At 37.0% G+C, this 20,284-nt stretch overlaps 1 protein-coding gene across 1 annotated transcript in view; it reads right to left on the bottom strand.

The window, feature by feature from the left end:
• Positions 1–20,284, bottom strand: part of EXOC5 (exocyst complex component 5) — a 45,989-nt gene that overhangs the window by 9,378 nt on the left and 16,327 nt on the right. The window contains exons 5-13 of the mRNA XM_066275966.1: positions 19,648–19,712; positions 15,766–15,794; positions 14,282–14,391; positions 12,249–12,293; positions 12,000–12,140; positions 10,745–10,827; positions 8,817–9,026; positions 7,604–7,751; positions 2,444–2,552 (exon numbers count right to left, since the gene is read on the bottom strand). Of these exons, the coding sequence (XP_066132063.1) occupies positions 2,444–2,552; positions 7,604–7,751; positions 8,817–9,026; positions 10,745–10,827; positions 12,000–12,140; positions 12,249–12,293; positions 14,282–14,391; positions 15,766–15,794; positions 19,648–19,712 (940 nt within the window). The remainder of the gene's footprint in view (positions 1–2,443; positions 2,553–7,603; positions 7,752–8,816; positions 9,027–10,744; positions 10,828–11,999; positions 12,141–12,248; positions 12,294–14,281; positions 14,392–15,765; positions 15,795–19,647; positions 19,713–20,284) is intronic.

Genomic DNA, 20,284 nt, shown 5'->3' with positions numbered 1-20,284 from the left:
CACTTACGACAGAATTTTTTTTTTTTTGTATTTTTCTGAAGCTGGAAACGGGGAGAGACAGTCAGACAGACTCCCGCATGCGCCCGACCGGGATCCACCCGGCACGCCCACCAGGGGGCGATGCTCTGCCCCTCCGGGGTGTCACTCTGTTGCGACAAGAGCCACTCTAGCGCCTGGGGCAGAGGCCAAGGAGCCATCCCCAGCGCCCGGGCCATCTTTGCTCCAATGGAGCCTTGGCTGTGGGAGGGGAAGAGAGAGACAGAGAGGAAGGAGAGGGGGAGGGGTGGAGAAGCAGATGGGCACTTCTCCTGTGTGCCCTGGCCGGGAATCGAACCCAGGACTTCCGCATGCCAGGCTGACGCTCTACCACTGAGCCAACCGGCCAGGGCCTTAAGACAGAATTTTACACAATCACTAGAAACACTAAATATCAAAAGATACATGGAAAATACTGAAGAATACAAGGGATGTTCTTATCCTACCAGAAAATTATCTAAGCCCTTCCAAATTGTGAGTACTGTTATTAAAATGAAGTTGCTAGATTACCATTCTAGCTAAACAACAAATCCTTTATACTACATATATGGATTCTAATTCATGTTACTTTTTTTTCATTATCTTTTTAAATCTTTGCATCTTTGAGGTATTATTATCCTAATACAAATTGCCACATTTTAAAGTCATCTGCAAAAGGTAAATGTTAAATATTTGATGTCAAGGATCAGCTGTAATTAAGAAACAAATAAACAGAAAAAGCAGGATACAAATGTTTACCTGTATCATGAGGACAACTATTGTATATATAAAAATGGGGGTAACAATAAACCACAAGGTTACTAAATTATAGGTAATTTTGCTTCAATGTTAGAAGCTTTATAGAATATCATATACACCAATAAATATTTTTTGAGTGTCTGCTGTGTTTTCTACATGCTAAACTATAATGGTGAATAAGACACAGAGTCTTACCCACAAGAGCTTATAGGCTGTTCTCTCTACTAAAATGCTTTCTCTAAATATTCAGTTTACTCCTTGACTTCATTTAGCTCTTCTCAGAGAGGCCTTCTCTCACCAGCCTTTCTGCTCTCTGTACCTGAATGCCCTATCACCCCTCACTATTACTACTCCTTGTCTATCCTTTACACAATTTTATTTTTCTTTGTAGTCATTTGTCTACCTTTTCTACAAGAATGTAAGCTTCATGAGTGCAGGAGTATAGACTTAAGTATGTGCTGTATAAATGAATTCTGGTCAATGGAGGCATACATTAACAGATGAAAATTTCATTGTGATAGTGCTATGAAAAAAGTTGATCCAATGATGAAATCATCAGTAATGAGGCTGGGAGGGGGGGATACTATAGCTAGGATGATCAGCAAAGGCTTCTCTGAGAAGGTAACATCTTTGTTGAGATAAGAAAGTTGAAAAGCCAGGTATGAGAAAAGCTGAAGCTAGATTTGGGGGCTTGGGACACACCAAGTGCCTAGAGCCTGAGGGAAGAGAAAGAATGAAGGGCAAAATGGCAAAGGTGGTGGAGGGAAATACACTGAGATGAGGGAGTACGATGAGGAAACCAGATTAAAAAAACCATACTTCTTAAGTTTGTTGTTGTTTTCCCCCAAGAGTAACAGGAAGCCACACAAGGGTTTTAAACAAGAAAAAGAGCCAGTGACTTAAAAAGGAAGAATGAATACAGAGACCAGTTAGAAGCAGACAGAGATAGTGTTTAAATTAGACTGACATCAGTGGAAATGGAGAAAAGTAGATAAATTTGAGTTATGTTTAGAAGTGTATATCAGGCGTTGGTGAAAAATAAGAATTATGGCAACTCCTCAGTTTGGCACTTGAACAACTGGTATATAGTCATGTCTTATAAAGGCAAGGGGAAGAAAGGGAGAGGAACAAGGTAAGAGTTTCATTTGGGATATGTTAAATTTGAGATGCACACTGAACAGGTGAAGAGGTCAAGGAGGCAACTGGATTAATATAACTAGAATTTAGGGAAGAAGTCATTACTATCTTATTTATACCACTAAATCCAAAAGACCAAAAGCAAATGAAAAATTCTGATATGAATCTGTTCCTTTCCTGACTTATTCTGGAATATTTTACTTTCATTACTCAATTGCCTCAACCAAAATTACTGTCATCTTCATTTCTGTTCCTTTGACATTTTATAATTTATAGCACTGTATTACATTCAGTAGTGACTTATATAGCTCACCCTGTCCTGCTTAATGTTAAGCAATATTAGAGAACTCCTGTCTTTAAAAGCTTCCAGCATTGACAAATCCTTGCATTACAAAAGGTCTAAAAGCATTATTCATTGCACTGAATTGAATCCAACACAGAGCTAAATATATAGAAAATATTAAGCTTATAGTTTAACCAAGCAGGATCAAAAGCATTTAATACAAATTATAACACGAATAAATATACTTACCAGCAAGTCCTGTTTCCAAAGCATAATCAATATGCTCAATACATAAGAATTCCACAAGAATGGTAAAAATCCTAAAGGCATTCCTTGGTAGATCAGAAGGATCAGAGAGCTTTAAAAACAAAAACCAAATACATCACTCCTCAAGTCTACCTTTCAAAAAAGGCAACTTTTTTGTTTGTTTTTAGCAATCAACTTTGTATAAGACATAGTCAGTACTCAGGTATCAAAATAATAACTTATACCTCTTCCTCCCCACTTTTAGTGCCTCTCTCACATATATACAATGCTCTGTATTTGCTTACAACTCTCTTGGCTTAGAGATCAATGTTTTCCTGACCTGGATTGAAATCCATTAGTGGATTGTGGTAAAAGAAGAGAAGAAAAGAGAAGGACCAATAGAAAATAAAGTATAACAAAATCCCTTTTAATATACATAGTAAAACCAAATATAGTTTCATGAAATGCACACACACACAAGTGCATGTACACATATACATATGACAAATGTAAACTGGGCTGCCATGTAAAATGCATTTCTTATTGTGAGGCACGGTCAAAATAAAACTTGAGAGCCACTAACTGAACAAAGGCTATTCTAGCAATACTCAGAACAAAAGTACTCTTTATTTTATTAGGGGCTGGGTGGGATGGGGAAATCAATAAACTAATGCACTATAAAATATGAAAGGCTCAAATCCCAGCTTCATCACTTCCTGGTTGAGTGAACACTTGAGATGTTATTTAATCCTACAAAACCTCAAATTCTTCGTTTGTAAGGTGGGAATAATATGAATTGTACTTATACTTACATCCTAGCCTGGAGGTGAGAATAAAATGTGAAAATGCATATAAAGTACCTTTAACACAGTATAGTAAACCCACAATAACAAATGTTCATTTGATGTTGATGCTGTTGCTGATTATTCATAAGAATTATGGCCCTGGCCAGCAGGCTCAATGGATAGAATGTCAGCCCAGCATGTGGACGTCCTGGGTTCAACTCCCAGTCAGGGCACATAAGAGAAGCAACCATCTGCTTTTGTCCTCCTCCCTCTCCCCCTTCTCTTCCCACAGCAAGGGGCTTGATTGGTTCCAGTGTTGGCCCCAGATGTTGAGGATAGCTCAGTTGGTCCAAGTGTGTCAGCCTCAGGTGCTAAAAATAGCTTGACTGATTCGAGCACAAGACAGGAGTTGTCGGGTAGATCCTGGTCAAGGTGCATGTGGGAGTCTGTCTCACTATCTCCCCTCTTCTCACATTAAAAAAAAAAAAGAATCATTAGTAGTTATGCTAACAAAATCCCTCTTAAAAAGTTAGAAAACTACCTCTGAATTTTTTTAAATTGCTTCTTATATTGTGTATCAATTGGTTGTTGCTTAGTTGTAGTCTCCTTTCATGCACCCTCTCAGAGTAATGCTTAATATCCGCTACATATAGCTAGGAATTGAAGTACATAACCCCTCTTAAATCCCCTTAATCTCCACTTATTATAAATACTGATTTGGTATTACTCAATTCCCTTCCTGGTCTTCTTATTACCACCCAAACTTTACACCCTCCATCAGTCTCTGTTACAACCCTTACCTGCCTGATTTGCTCACTAAGCTCAACAAGAGATGCCTTTAATTAGCCATAAAGAATACAGAACTATTGCTCCAGCCGTTTGTCTCAGTGGTAGAGCGTCGTTGGCCCAGCATGTGGAAGTCTCAGGTTTGATTCTCAGCCAGGGCACACAGGAGAAGAGCCCATCTGCTTCTCCACCCTTCCCCCTCTCCTTCCTATCTCTCTTCCCCTCTTGCAGCCAAGGCTCCATTGGAGCAAAGTTGGCCCAGGTGCTGAGGACGGCTCCATGGCCTCTACCTCAGGTGCTAGAGTGGCTCCGACTGCAGCAGAGCAATGCCCCAGATGGGCAAAGCATCACTCCCTGGTGAGCATGTTGGGTGGATCCCAGTCAGGCGCAGGTGGGAATTTGACTGCCTCCCCGCTTCTAACTTTGGAGGGGAAAAAAAAATAGAACTATTAAAAAACAATAACAGACAACCCAATTTTTAAAATACATAATAATAAAGACCTGGCTGGGTAGCACAGTTAGAGAATCATCCTGTTACTCCAAGGTTATAGGTTTAATGCCTGGTCAGGTCACATACAAGAATCCGCTAATAAATGCATAATAAATGGAACAACAAACTGATGTCTCTCTCTCTCTCTCTTTCTCTCTCTCGCCCGTCTTCTCCCTCTCTCTAAAATCAATCAATAAATACATTAAAAAAATTTTAAATACACTGATGGCAAATAAACAGATGAAAAGATGCTCAACATCATTAGTTGTTAGAAAATTCAAAATAAAACCATAATGAGGTATCATTACACACTCTATTGAACTGTCTAAAATTAAAAAGACTCTTCATACCACATGCTGGAGATCATGTGAAACAAATGGAACATTCACACAGTATTTGTAAGAATGTCAAAAGAAATAATTTTGGAAAAGACAGTATCTTAGTGACTACTACCATATTTTTACTAAGCATATACCCAAGGCCAATGAAAGTATTGTACTGTCTGCATGAAGACATACACATAAATGTTCATAGCAACTTCATCCCTAATAGTCAAACATGGGAACCAATCTAAATGTCCATCATTAGGTAAATGGATATACAAATTGTGGTATATTCATACAATAAAATGCTACTCAGCAATGAAAAGGAACATACTAATAAATATACACAATATGGATGAATTTCAAAATAATTACACTGAGTGAAGGAAGCCAGAAACATATGTCTATACTATACTATAATTCCATTTATAAAAGATGTGGTACATATATACAACAGAATACTACTCAGCCATAAGAAAGGATGACATACTGCCATTTCCAATAACTCAGAAGAACCTTAAGAACATTATACTGAGTGAAATAAGTTAAACAGAAAAAGCTAAGAACTATATGATTTCACACAGGTGGGATATAAAACTGAGACTCATTGATAGAGATAAAAGTGAAGTGGTTACCAGGGGGAGGGGCATGTAGGGGAGAAAGTGGGGAGAAGGGAGTAAAGAGGGACAAATAAACAGTGACGAAAAAAGATTTGTCTTTGGGTGATGGGTATACAACAGGGGGCCAGTTCACTGTCCCTCACACAGTTGGAGAGCCGGACTATAAAAAAACAACTATGAACAAATCCCTATGCACACTGCACATATCTTATTTTAAAGTAAAAAAACAAAACGGGAACAAATACAATATTTAAAATAAAGAACAAGTAAATTTAAATCAACAAACTGACCAGTATTTCGATGGGAACTATGGGCCTGCTTTTGGCTAATGAGATGGTTAATGTGCTCCTTTCACTGACCACCAATGAAAGAGGTGCCTCTTCCGGAAGTGTGGCGGGGGCCGGATAAATGGCCTCAGGGGGCCGCATGTGGCCAGCGGGCTGTAGTTTGGGGACCCCTGGTATACAACATAATCAACAGTTCAAATGCTATAGAAATGTTTACCTGAAACCTATGTACTCTTATTGATCAATATCACCCTGTTAAATTTTAATTTTCTAAATATTTTTTTAAACTTCTAGAAATTACCATCAATTTCTTAAAAATATCCTATTTAGCTTTCAAGACTTAGTCCTCAAATGTACCCTTGTTTTAAAAAATTAATCTATAGCGACATATAGTAGATGAGGGGTTGCCTAAGGATAGTGGAGAGGGAAAAGAAAATTATAGAAGGGCAACAGTGAATTTTTTGGTATGATGAATCTTTCTGTTGACAGCAGTTATAGCTTCAAAAATGTACACATAATTTATCAGTTACCAAATTGTTTTAATATATGCAATTTATTTAATGTCAATTATATCTCAAAGTGTTTTTTAAAAAAAAAACAATCTGCATGCTCATGACATTGACCTTTTTATTTTTTATTTAATTTATTTTTTAAGTGAGAGGAAGGGAGATAGACAGACTCCCTCATGTGCCCTGACCAGGATCCACCTAGCAACCCCGTTTGGGGCCAATGCTTGAATCAACAGAGCTGTTTTTAGTGCCTTAGTCTGATGCTTAGACCGACCGAGCTATCTTCAATGTTGCTCAAATGGACTGGAGTCACTGGCTGCAGGAGGGGAGAGACGGAGATGGGAAAGGGGAGAGAAGCAAATGGTTGCTTATCCTGCGTCCCCTGATTGAGAATCGAACCCAGCATGTCCATATGCCAGGCCAGTGCTCTAGCCACTGAGCGAACCAAGCAGGACCACACTGCCCTTTTTAATATCCTTTTTAAAGCTACTCTCATCTACAAGGTCAAGTCCAAATTTCTAAGCATGGTATGTAAAGAGTTTTTCTCTACATTTTCAACTTCCTCTCTTAATAATCTCCCCATGTACATTTTTATTTCAAGTATTTCATGCTGCATGATTGATCTTTGTATATGTCTTAATATGTACACTATTCTCTCTGCCTGAAACAGTCTGCCAGAATCATCTTCTTAAAGATACCATATTTAGCTGTGAAGACGCAGGCATCAAATGTCTCCTTCTTTTTGAAAACTTACCTGATACTCTTCCTCAATTCCTTAACCAGGCAGAGCTGGTTGCTTCTTCCTCTTAGGTCACAGTAACACAGACCTACCTTGCACTAATTCTTTATATGTCTACCTTCTTTCTCCACACTATTCAAAAATATTATATACAGCTAATATTAATATCCTCAATGTCTAGCATGGAAGCTTATACAAGCAAACACATAATGTTTATTAGATTGGATTGCACTGAATTGAACTGAATTTCAATCTTGTGACTTTCTAGAGAGAAGATCATGATTTAGACTTAGTTGCTATGATTCAAACAATAAATACATATAACGTTGACAGCTTCATGTTGCATGATTCTCAGGCTTTAAAAATATTTTAACAAAAAAAAATATTTTAACATATTCCCAGCATTCAGAAAATTAAAAATATTGCTATACCAACTATACTCATTACCCACCCAGGTGTGTCATATGTAACATTTTTACAAATGATCTTCTAAATAGTTTTATAGCAATTCTGTTCTCTAAAACAAAAATCTTATATACACTATTATTACTACAAAAATGGTTGTCAAGGCAAAACTTAAAGCACAACTATATATAAACAAAATAAGTTTATAATTACTCTTACCCTATGACATCTTTCAAAGGCTTGTTTGGTTTCTTGTAAAAGATTAACCACCACTTCTTGGGATAGAAAGGTTTCCCCATGAGTATCAATACTTGGCCCCAATGGTAAGTTGGTACGTTGTCTAATTCTCTCTTTTAAATCTTGAATACTAGAGCATCATATCAACAAATTAAAAAAGAATATTTCACTATACATAGATTTCACTTTCAGGTACTTTCAAAATTAGTAGATATCAACAACAACAAAATGGACCAACAGCGAGGAGACATAAAGTTGTAATTCCAAAAATTAGTTCTAGAAAGAGAGTAAGCCTTAAATCTCTAAACAAAAACTTATATCTAAAAAGTTATATTTGGAGTTATGATCTCTCAAGTCTCTGTCAGCTCTATAATGCTAACTCAATAACCAGAAATTCCTTGTTCAGTTTTGTAGGAAGTGGGCTATTCCAAATCAGTTAATATTCCAGATAACTAAATGATTCTGCTTAAAACAAACTTTAATGTTGTTAAAATATATTTAACCATTGAAACATAATGGTGACAATAATCTCAATAAACATACTGTGCACTTCTTCATTAATTAAACAAGATACAGTAAACAATTTAGCTTTCCTTAATGACTAGGGTCACTCTAAAAATTTATTTGGTGATAGCATTGGAAAGTTAATTTTTTGCTCCTAGAATATGTAGTTCTGGACAACGGTGAAAAAGTTTATAAAAAAATTTTCTCATTGTTCTTTAACTTTCTTTCCTTTACTTGCTACTGCCTTTCAGATGTCAGTTTTTATTCCTAATTATAACTTCTTCCCTGATCATTATTTAATAAATGACAAACTGGGAAATAAGAAACTGATTTGGGTGGGTGGGTATGTGGACCTGATTATATACCTAAATTGCTGGGTTTTCTCTCACATCTATAACAATCAACAAAAAATAATGTGCTTCCTGGTTAATAACCTAGAATACTAAAGTTTAAAAATAGAAAAGACTCTATAGAGATCTTATAGTACTGGTATTATGTTTTATATTTTAATAATTTTATGTTAGGTCATTTTCAATATATGGTTCAAGAGAAAGCATTTGATCAATGGTATAAACAAACTAGGTTAAAAGAGTTCATAATAGGAAATTCTAATGACTCAACATTTGTCAAGTTTGTCCACATATAACAAGGTTCTTAATATTTTTATATAATATTTAATAGAAACACTCACCCTCCCGTGCCAATGGATCTCTTTTGATGGTTTTTTGAATCGTAATAGCGCTGTAGGATCATAGCACTTCTGCTTTTCAAATATCCAATCTCCACCTCAATATAGTTCTCCAAATAGGAAATGAAAATGGATTTGATAAGCTTAGACAAGAAAGTCTGTTTATCAGTACCTAAATTAAATTCCATCAACTTGCTGGAAAGATTTGTGGTTCTTTTCATGGAAAAGGGGAAAAAAGATTAATATATATTTTAGGTATAGTAACAATACTAAGAAATGTATATTTTTACAATGTGACTTCAGTAACACGTTAAACCAACATTTCTTAAAATTTGGAAAGGTACTTATTAGGATATAGAGAGAAGCTGTATAGGGTTATATATAATGTAGAATATTACAAAAATACTAGTTTTGAAAGCTGCCATAAACTCCTAGGGATGATTCAGGAGAAGAAAGAGGCAACCAACCAGTCTAGAAATGGCCACAAGTGGCAGAATGGCTTCAAGCGTACTCTAATGTCATTCATCATATGGTACACAAGTCAGAATGCTGAGAGGTCAACTATCTGTTTGTTCTCTTGTCTTTGTCCATGTGGACTTTCCTCTAATTTTCTGTTTTCCATTATTGAAAATAGGCTCATAATAATGTTATTATTGACATGAACTTTTAGATTATGGTTACTTTTGAAAACTCTCCTCCCAAAATAAACAATAGGGATTAGGTAAAAACTCCATATAAAGCTTCTGATATAGCCTGACCAGGTGGTGGCGCAGTGGAAAGAGCGTTGGACTGGGATGCCGAGGACCCTGGTTCAAGACCCCGAGGTCGCCAGCTTGAGCGCAGGCTCATCTGGTTTGAGCAAAAAGCTCACCAGCTTGGACCCAAGGTCGCTAGCTCGAGCAAGGGGTTACTTGGTCTGCTGAAGGCCCACAATCAAGGCACATGTGAGAAAGCAATCAATGAACAACTAAGGTGTTGCAATGCGCAATGAAAAACTAATGATTGATGCTTCTCATCTCTCTCTGTTCCTGTCTGTCTGTCCCTATCTATCCCTCTCTCTGACTCTGTCTCTGTAAAAAAAAAAAAAAAAAAAAAGCTTCTGATATAATCTTTTGTTTTTTGTTTTTTGTTTTTTTCATTTCTCTGAAGCTGGAAACGGGGAGAGACAGTCAGACAGACTCCCGCATGTGCCGGACAGGGATCCATCCAGCACGCCCACCAGGGGCGATGCTCTGCCCCTCCGGGGAGTCACTCTGTCGCAACCAGAGCCACTCCAGCGCCTGGGGCAGAGGCCAAGGACCCATCCCCAGTGCCCGGGCCATCTTCGCTTGAATGGAGCCTCGGCTGCAGGAGGGGAAGAGACAGACAGAGAGGAAGGAGAGAGGGAGCGGTGGAGAAGCAGATGGGCGCTTCTCCTGTGTGCCCTGGCGGGAAATCGAACCCGGGACCTCTGCACGCCAGGCCGACGCTCTACCACTGAACCAACCGGCCAGGGCCTGATATAATCTTTTTAATTTAACACTGCCTTTTACAAAAGAAAAAAAAAGACAAATTCTCACATTAGATATAAGGCTGATATTGTCATTTTAAAAAATTATCATTTCCTTCCTCAATTTCTAAAGTTTACACTGCAAATAAATGTAATTATACAAGTTCTTAGAAAAAAAATTAAAGAACAGTTTACAACTCAAATCAGAAACAAAGTGATAAAGTCTTAGTTTAAACAAGAAAAAGCAAAGCTTTATGTTGCTTTAAAGTATATTAATATAAAACATAATATATAATCCCTTTAAATTAATGTACTAAGAATGCAGCTCTTATACAATAAAGTATATTGCTATCTGCCAAACTATTATGCAAAAACACCTGAATACCTTCCCATTTTCCAAAAATATCTAAGATCTATTATTTTCTAGTAATTAAAAATATACCTTGTATATAAGTCATAGAGATTTTTGAGATACTGCTCTGCATCGGATTTCCGACATTCTTCTAATTGGTCTTTCACAAAACTCTAAAAAAAAGTCAACATTTTGTCAATTAAGTAAATATTACATATTCAAAACATTTTCTCTCTGAAATTAACTTCACATCCTTAAATTATCCTGACTTATAATTCAACAAAAAAGGCAATGTATAGAAAATAGGCCAATATAAAAAAATAAAAGGTTTAAAATTTTACCACTGAATTTACTAGTCCATCTACATCAGTCTTGAAATATTAAGAATGTGAAAATACCTTTTATTGAAAATGGTCTGTCCTGACTCATGAGTACATTTAAAAAACAACACCCCCCCCCCAAAAAAATCTAAGTTTATACCAAAATAGTCAATTCCTTAAAGCAGCATTTACCAAACTGTGGTCTTGGTAACATTAGTGTCTCTTGAAATATTAATAAGCATTACTCTAAAATTGGAAAATGAGCCCTGGCCAGGTAGCTCAGTTGATTATAGCATTGCCCTGATATGCCAAGGTTGCAGGTTGGATCCCAGGTCAGGACACAATACAAGAATCAACCAATGAGTGAATAAATAAGTGAAACAAAAAACAATGTTTCTCTTTCTCTCCTTCCTTCTCTAAAAATCAATCAACAAAAATTTTTTAAAAATAAAAAAATAAATTTTGAAAATGCTGTACATTACACCTTCACTTCTAGAAAACCTATTAGTATCTCTAAAAACTATTCAAAGCCAAGCCCTGAACTGTGTTTTAAAAACAAACACTATTTAATGTAACTTAATCCAGCGATAAACATAGTTTAGAAAATGTCGCCTTAAAATATATAGTACTGTGGGCATTAAGATTATAAATTAAATTTATTTTTTTTCCATGCTAAAAAAATCTTACAAATTGCATTTGTAATTCTTGTTCAACTTCACAAATGCCATCTATAGGGCAAGGTAAGGACCCAATAAAAATAAAAATCTGAGGGTATCCTACTAAAACCTGTTACTACTACTACTGTTGGTAAACAAAATTCAAACATGTAATCTGATAACATTTAATGATTAGCATATTTTTTCAACAAAACATTTTTATAAAAGCATTACAGTCATTCCTTTCCCCTTCACTGAATAGATTACTATTCCTATGGGTATAACAATCTAATTATTTTAAAACTTTTAAAACAAAGAGAAAAAAATCAGTTGCTTTAAGAACTACTTAGTCTCATTATTTAAAGTTACCTGTAGTTTGATTTCAAATACGTTTTGAATAAGTTTAGCCAGTACTGTTTCTGGATTACTAAATATATCTCCAACTTGTTTGTTGACCCGTTGACAGAGTATTGCTGCATCTTCAAATATATCATTTCTCAAGTAAGCACCCTAAATAGCAGAGACATTTTACATAGCAAATACATAATTTTTAAATGGGTTTTAAAACAAATTAGCATAAAATAAAATGAAATCTAATAAAGTATACTGTTATGTTACCTCCTGGCACTGCTTTATATACACATCAACACAATGGGAATAACCCTATGAAGAAGAAAGAAATACATTATCACTGTTCTGATTAAATTATAATAATCTCAATAAAAGAGATATTACACAAGGTGGGGCAAAAGTAGGCTTACAGTTGTGAGTACATGAAATACAGAGTTTATTCTTGCATTATTTTTTAATTATTGTATTATTTTCCATCTGTAAAACTAACTGTACATCTACTTTTGCCCCATCTTGCATGTAATAAAGCTATGTCTATGTCCCAATGAATGGCCAATAGTTGTAGGACTTTAAAGAAGAAAAAACTGAAGTGTAACTAAGTTCTTTATAGTCATTTTACCCAATCATCACCTAGTCATCTCCTTCAGCTCCAGAACGCGTGTGCATACACGCAGATTCAAGGTCTTGAGAAAAGGTTTTTTGTACTTTTCTGAAGCTGGAAACGGGGAGAGACAGTCAGACAGACTCCCACATGCGCCCGACCAGGATCCACCCGGCACGCCCACCAGGGGCTACGCTCTGCCCACCAGGGGGCGATGCTCTGCCCCTTGGGGACGTTGCTCTGTTGCGACCAGAGCCACTCTAGCGCCTGGGGCAGAGGCCAAGGACCCATCCCCAGCACCTGGGCCATCTTCACTCGAATGGAGCCTTGGCTGCAGGAGGGGAAGAGAGAGACAGAGAGGAAGGAGAAGCAGATGGGCGCTTCTCCTGTGTGCCCTGGCCGAGAATCGAACCCGGGACCTCTGCACGCCAGGCCGACGCTCTACCACTGAGCCAACCGGCCAGGGCAAGAAAAGGTTTTATGTATACGTATTTCCTTCTTTCCTCTCTTGGATTAAAAGCATTTGCATTCCTTTGCAAGAATATGAACAGAGCTGTATTTAACTAACATTCTGGAAATTTACTTTAAAAATTGTATCCTTTTTAACAGAATGTGTTTAAATAATTTGTCATATTAAGCTCACTATAATGAGATTCTTGCTTATTAACATCATACATAAAAACAAGATAAACAATATAAAGTGTAATATTGTCTCAAGAGCCACTTTTTTTTTTTAACTGCATCTATTGGGTGACACTGGTTAATAAAATTATATAGGTTTCATGTGTACAATTCTATAATACATCATTTGTATATTGTATGTGTGTTCACCACCCTAAATCAAGTCTCCTTCCATCACTATTTACTCCCCCCTTTCTTCTCTCCTACCTTCCCCATTCTCCTTTCCCTCTGGTAAAATGTGTCGCATGGCTTTGTTTGTTCGTGTTTTGCTTAATCCCTTTACCTTTTTCACTCAGCCCTACAACCTCAAGAGCCATTCTCAATACTTCGGTATGGTACTTAAATGAAAACTCCAACAAATGGCTTGTATTTACCTAATCTGATATATAAAAAGAACAGACTAAAGGAAGCACATTTTCTTTGAGCACTTTGTTTACAGAAATGTACTCATACACAGGGATTCTCTTCTTAATTCAAATTCCAGGAAGATAGTCCCATAATAGAATATTCTGCTGTATTACCACCTGAGAGCCTCTGGATTTAACTTAAGCCTTATACTACTAGTCACATTCCATTTACTCCGTGGTTCCTACACTCCTCCAGATACTTAACATCAAGTGTTCGTGCTTTTGACCTATTTAATAACATGCTTAACTAAAAAAAAAAAAAAAAAAATACATTATCAACCAAGAAGGCCAATAATATGCTTTTCTATATCAAACTATATATAAAAATTTATATATAGCTTGATATATACTAATATCAAATATATTGATGTTTGATAAAACATTGTTATAAAATATAAAAATCCCTATTTAAATAATATTAAATATCTAAAATTTAACATTGCTTATAAAGATAGATATAAAATGTATAGATTATTCAAAACAATAAAAATTATCATGTTAGTCATAGTTAGTCATACAACTAATAGAAAATCACAGACTATGATACATAGAATTTATAGAATCTCTACAGTCTTGAAGACTAATCTTCATTTTTAATTTTTACTATTTACCTTAAAATGAAGTAAAACTGCTGCTACTTCTCTCATTCTGGAGATTTCACCTCTTCTTTGAGCACTAGTAAACTCCTGAATCAGTTGGCATTCTAAATCATGGTATTTACCTTAAGATAAAAAGAAAGTCATTCAGCTACAATGAGTTAGACAGGTATTCAAGTTATTTGCTAGTATATGAATTATTTCTAAATATGACTATACATCTAGCCCTCCTTTTAAAACAGCTGAGCTCCCATACTCTGACTGCTACTTACCACTATTATTTTAAAAAGCAGATGACTGGGAAAACCTACTGGATGGCATCTCTGATAGCAAGAGACAGGAAAAGTCTTAAAGTTGAAATTATAGAAAGGACAGAGGACTACAAAATTTTTACTTGAGTTTAGATGCCTTTACTTTAAAAAATGAAATATTCAACAACAAATTTCACCTTAATATGTGATATTTGACTCACTACATTCTCTTTTTTTTAGTGAGAGAAATAGACAGAAAGGGAGAGAGATGAGAAGTATTAACTCATATAGTTGTGGCTCTTTAGTTGTTCATTGATTGCTTCTCATATGTGCCTTGACCTGGGCCTCCAGCCAAGCCAGTGAACCCTTGCTCAAGCCAGTGATCTTTGGGTTCAAGCCTGCGAAGACCATGGAGTCATGTCTATGATCCCATGCTCAAGCTGGTGAGCCCATGCTCAAGCTGGATGAGCCTATACTCAAGCCAGCAACCTCTGGGTTTCAAACCTGGGTCCTCCATGTCCCAGGCTGTCACTCTATCCACTGTGCCACCACTGGTCAGGCAACTCACTACATTCTTGAGGCTATTACAGTTCTGAATAACTGAACTTTAGAACGAACCTATAGTGATCAAAACCATTGCCAGGAAGTCCATCTATCTATGTCATCCTTATTCTAACACTTTGGGGAAAATAGGTAGTTCTTTGAACCTTCTATGAAAAATGGTCTCCCAAACAGGGTGACTCCGGTTACCACGGGAACATACAATTCCATGGCTTTTCCAGAAATCTAGAATGATCTGACCAAAATATAATCCAAAAATTGGCAAGAATTAAACTAGTCATGTAAGGAATTAAATAAATACTAAAACACTCATATAAGCTTATCTTTAAAAAAAAAAAAAAAAGAACCTGCTTTATATATATATATATATATGAATACAAAACAATCTCCAAGATACATTGTTATAGTAAAAACAGAAGGTAAAAGCTATTTGTACAGTATGCTACTATTATAAAATAAATGGGGATAACAGAACTAAGTTTTACACATATACACATGATTTATGTCCTATGCTTGTACATCCATAGCATTCTCTGGAAGAATATTCAAGGAACAGCAATCAGACTCAGGAATGGGGTGGAAGGATGACACTGTTTCCATTATCTGTCCTTTTACTATGTTTTTTTCTTTTACACAAGTCATTTTATTACTTATTCAAAACAGTTAAATAAATAGAACCCCACTTACTTGCAATTTTGGATTTTACATCTGAAAATCTGAAAGATAAAAACCGATGATGAATGAAGTTCATTAGCTGTGACAAATGTACCAGAGTAATGTGAAATATTAATAAAAGGGAAAACTGAGTTTGGGGATATTTTGGAACCCTTTGTACTAAAGGTCATCATAAAAAAAGGAAGAAAGAAAAAGACAAAGCCAGAAGGGAGAGAGTACTGACAGGAAGCATGCCAGGTGGCAAAACTACATTTGGGAAGCTGGTTCTCATTCAAGAAATTCACATTAAATAACCAATTCCCTTGTTAAACAGGGGAAAAGTGTACGAGGCATTAACAATCTAGCCAGTCCCAACACTGAGTTATTGCCCCCAGTCATCTTCACTGGCATTTGAAATTCACTTGATAGTAGCCTATTTCCCCTCTCTGTTGGGATTTTTTTTCATATAAAATTCAATTACTATAATTTAAAGAAAAACAATAAAAAGTATGGAAAAATCAGTTATTTTAATACTAGTATAGAAGCCATAAAAAAGACCCAGCAATGTGCCAAGCAGAGTAATAATTCAATCTTTGCAAATTCAGAAACTAAAATATAACACATACCATACACTAGAATTTTTTCAAACCTTAAATATCAAGGGGGAATGCACAGTATGGAAAATAAATACTGAGAGATCCTATACAATCAGTTTAAAGAGAAAGGAAAGTGGCTAGCAAAAGAGATACTAAAAACAGATGAAAAAATAAAAATTTAGAGTTATACAAAATTGATATACAGTCATGTACTGCTTAATGACAGCAATGTATTGTGAAAAATGGGTTGTAGGTGGTTTTGTTGTTGTGTGAACATCATAGAGTGCACTTAAACAAACCTAAATGGTATGGCCTACTACACATCTATGCTATATTGTATAGCCTGTTGTTCCTAGACTACAAGTCTGTAGAGCATGTTACTGTACAAAACAACACAAGATTAAATAAATCACATGAAAAAATTATGCAATCAAGGGACCCAATAAACCTGAGATGTACGAGGCTGCTGCTGGTATTACTTGGCATACTGTTATACAGCTAACCTTTTTTATAAGTAAAAAGAATACACTCTAAAATAATGATTAAAAGTATAGTAAATATATAAACCAGTAACACAGTTGTTTATTATCATTATCAAGTATTATGTACTGTGCATAATTTTATGTGCTGTGCTTTTATATGACTGATAGCACAGGTTTATTTACACCAGCATCATCACAAACACCTGAATAATGCACTGTGCTACAATGTCACAATGGTTACAGTGTGACTAGGTGATAATAATTTTTCAGCTCCATTATTATCTTATGAAGCCATCTCTATATATGTGGTTGGGGGGAATGCCAAAACATCATTATATAGGGTATGACTGTATAAAAGTCACAAAATGCATGTAAGACCATGTTGATCTTTGGGGAAAAAATTAAATCTGATTAGGATATATATCCAACTTAAAGTCTTGGCAGAGAAGCTAAAAAAAAACTGTAAGAGAAGTATGTAATTGTACAATTGAGAAGTGGGAGAAGGTAAGTATATGCATGTGTGTTTTATAGAGGAAGAAGATAGCAAGGGGTGGGAGAGGCAGCCAACAATTATTATGCACCTATTGTGAGCCACACATTTTACTCATTTATTTAAATGGCCCAACTATGAAATGAGATAAAAGTTAAAAGAGAGGTTTTTATGCATCGCTTTTAAAGTCATTACTCAACATGCTGGACAAGTATGAGATTATTAATAACAGCTAAGTGAAGCCCTGGCCGGTTGGCTCAGTGGTAGAGCATCAGCCTGGCGTGCAGGAGTCCCGGGTTCAATTCCCGGCCAGGGCACACAGGAGAAGTGCACATCTGCTTCTCCACCCCTCCCCCTCTCCTTCCTCTCTGTCTCTCTCTTCCCCTCCCGCAGCCAAGGCTCCATTGGAGCAAAGTTGGCCTGGGCGCTGAGGATGGCTCTGTGGCCTCTGCCTCAGGCGCTAGAATGGCTCTGGTTGCAACAGAGCAATGCCCCAGATGGGCAGAGCATTGCCCCCTACTGGGCATGCCAGGTGGATCCCGGTGTGGCGCATGTGGGAGTCTGTCTGACTGCCTCCCGTTTCCAACTTCAGGAAACAAAAAAAATAGCTAGGCCCTGGCCGGTTGGCTCAACGGTAGAGCATCGGCCTGGCGTGCGGGGGACCCGGGTTCGATTCCCAGCCAGGGCACATAGGAGAAGCGCCCATTTGCTTCTCCACCCCCACCTCCCCCCTTCCTCTCTGTCTCTCTCTTCCCCTTCCGCAGCCAAGGCTCCATTGGAGCAAAGATGGCCCGGGCGCTGGGGATGGCTCCTTGGCCGCTGCCCCAGGCACTAGAGTGGCTCTGGTCGCGGCAGAGCGAAGCCCCGGAGGGGCAGAGCGTCGCCCCCTGGTGGGCAGAGCGTTGCCCCTGGTGGGCGTGCCAGGTGGACCGGTCAGGCGCATGCGGGAGTCTGTCTGACTGTCTCTCCCCGTTTCCAGCTTCAGAAAAATACAAAAAAAAAAAAAGAATAGCTAAGTGATAGGTGACCATTACTGCTAATCCGTTATAATGACAGAGTTGAGAGTAAATAAAGATGTATTTTCAGAGTAGGGAACTCAAACTCACTCTCTCTGTTTGGGACATAATGGTCAAACTTCAAGTATAGCAATACATTTATATTCTACCTACACCAGAGCAGCTTCAAGTATTACCAAAAGAATAACAGATATATTGTCTATTATATGGGAAGACATATTTCTTTCAATTTTTTTTTTTTTTTTTTTTTTTTCATTTTTCTGAAGCTGGAAACAGGGAGAGACAGTCAGACAGACTCCCGCATGCGCCCGACCGGGATCCACCCGGCACGCCCACCAGGGGCGATGCTCTGCCCACCAGGGGGCGACGCTCTGCCCATCCTGGGCGTCGCCATGTTGCGACCAGAGCCACTCTAGCGCCTGGGGCAGAGGCCACAGAGCCATCCCCAGCGCCCGGGCCATCTTTGCTCCAATGGAGCCTTGGCTGCGGGAGGGGAAGGGAGAGACAGAGAGGAAAGCGCGGCGGAGGGGTGGAGAAGCAAATGAGCGCTTCTCCTGTGTGCCCTGGCCGGGAATCGAACCCGGGTCCTCCGCACGCTAGGCCGACGCTCTACCGCTGAGCCAACCGGCCAGGGCCTTCTTTCAATATTCACATGGGAAAACTACTACTATCAATATTTTATTAAAGTGTCTGATATTGCATAGTCTAAAGGAAACCAGGCAAAAATTTCCATCTCAATGAATTTTCTTTAAGGATGAAACCATTAACACTTGACTTAGCAATGGCCCTAAGGCCTTGAGGCTAAAGCAAGGGTTCTTAACCTGAAGTCTCTAGGAAGGAGTCTGAATAGCTAATGAGTATAAAACTTCATGAAATTATATACAATGATCTATGTGTATCTTAATTTTTTGAAGAAACTTTATAACTTTCATCAGCTTTTCCAAGGTAACTTGGATCTTAAAACACTTAAGAACTCTTATTTAGAGAGAAGAAAACGCAGCTGAATGGTCACGTGTTTAAACTTTCCCTGTCACCTCCCACCCTGGTTAACAAAGTCCAAAAAATGAAAATTCAAAATCTCACCAGTAAATTTCAAAATTCTACTTCATCAGTTATTTCCCAGAAGGAAAATAGAGAATTAAAATTATTTCAAGGTATATTATTAAATTTAGAAACTGAGACAGTATTTTTTACTCAACTATTATATACTGCTCCACGCACAAAAGAGGTACTCAATAAAATCTAGTTGAATTAATGAGCAAAATCATACAGAGATTATACAAGTTTATTCTATAAATTATACCACGTCCAATTATTAGAAATAAACTTGCCTATCAAAAGGTAACTCTTGGGCGATTAGGTGCAACTTCTGAATGATGTCTGCTGCCTCCTTTATCTATTAAAAAAATAAAAGCAGTAACTTTTTAAACCCTTATTTTATATCAAAAAGTTTACATTTGAAAATAATATTCCTCTATGTATGCTCATAGACCCACACCCAAACAACTTTCTTTTAAAATCCACAATAAACAAAACTTTTCGAGCAACAGCAATACATCTGGGATATCATCAATGAGTTGATAAAATATATATATTGGATTTTATAATGCCACAATCACCTTCTCAATGAAACCTGCAGTTCGTTTACTCTGAAAAATTTCAATTCATTGCTCACTGAAATCAGAAGTGTACGTTTTTTCTGAGTTTATGAACTCAAAAGGGGTAAAGAAGACTTACGAAAATAATTCAGCTCACACTGCTACATATATCCCACTTTACGCTACATGAATAAAATAACAAAAATGCCACTTCATCTTATCAATGATTTAGGTCAAACCAACCTCCTCCAATGAAATTTAACTATTTAAAAACTATAAAAATTCTGTTAATATTAAGTCAATTACAGAGAAAAACTACTCATTAACAGAAATACCTCAGCATTTCTAAACCATACATAATTTCATAAAA

The sequence above is a fragment of the Saccopteryx bilineata genome, chromosome 4 (assembly GCF_036850765.1).
Source record: "Saccopteryx bilineata isolate mSacBil1 chromosome 4, mSacBil1_pri_phased_curated, whole genome shotgun sequence".
Lineage (NCBI taxonomy): Eukaryota > Metazoa > Chordata > Mammalia > Chiroptera > Emballonuridae > Saccopteryx > Saccopteryx bilineata.
This window is presented reverse-complemented; position numbering and strand designations above follow the sequence as displayed.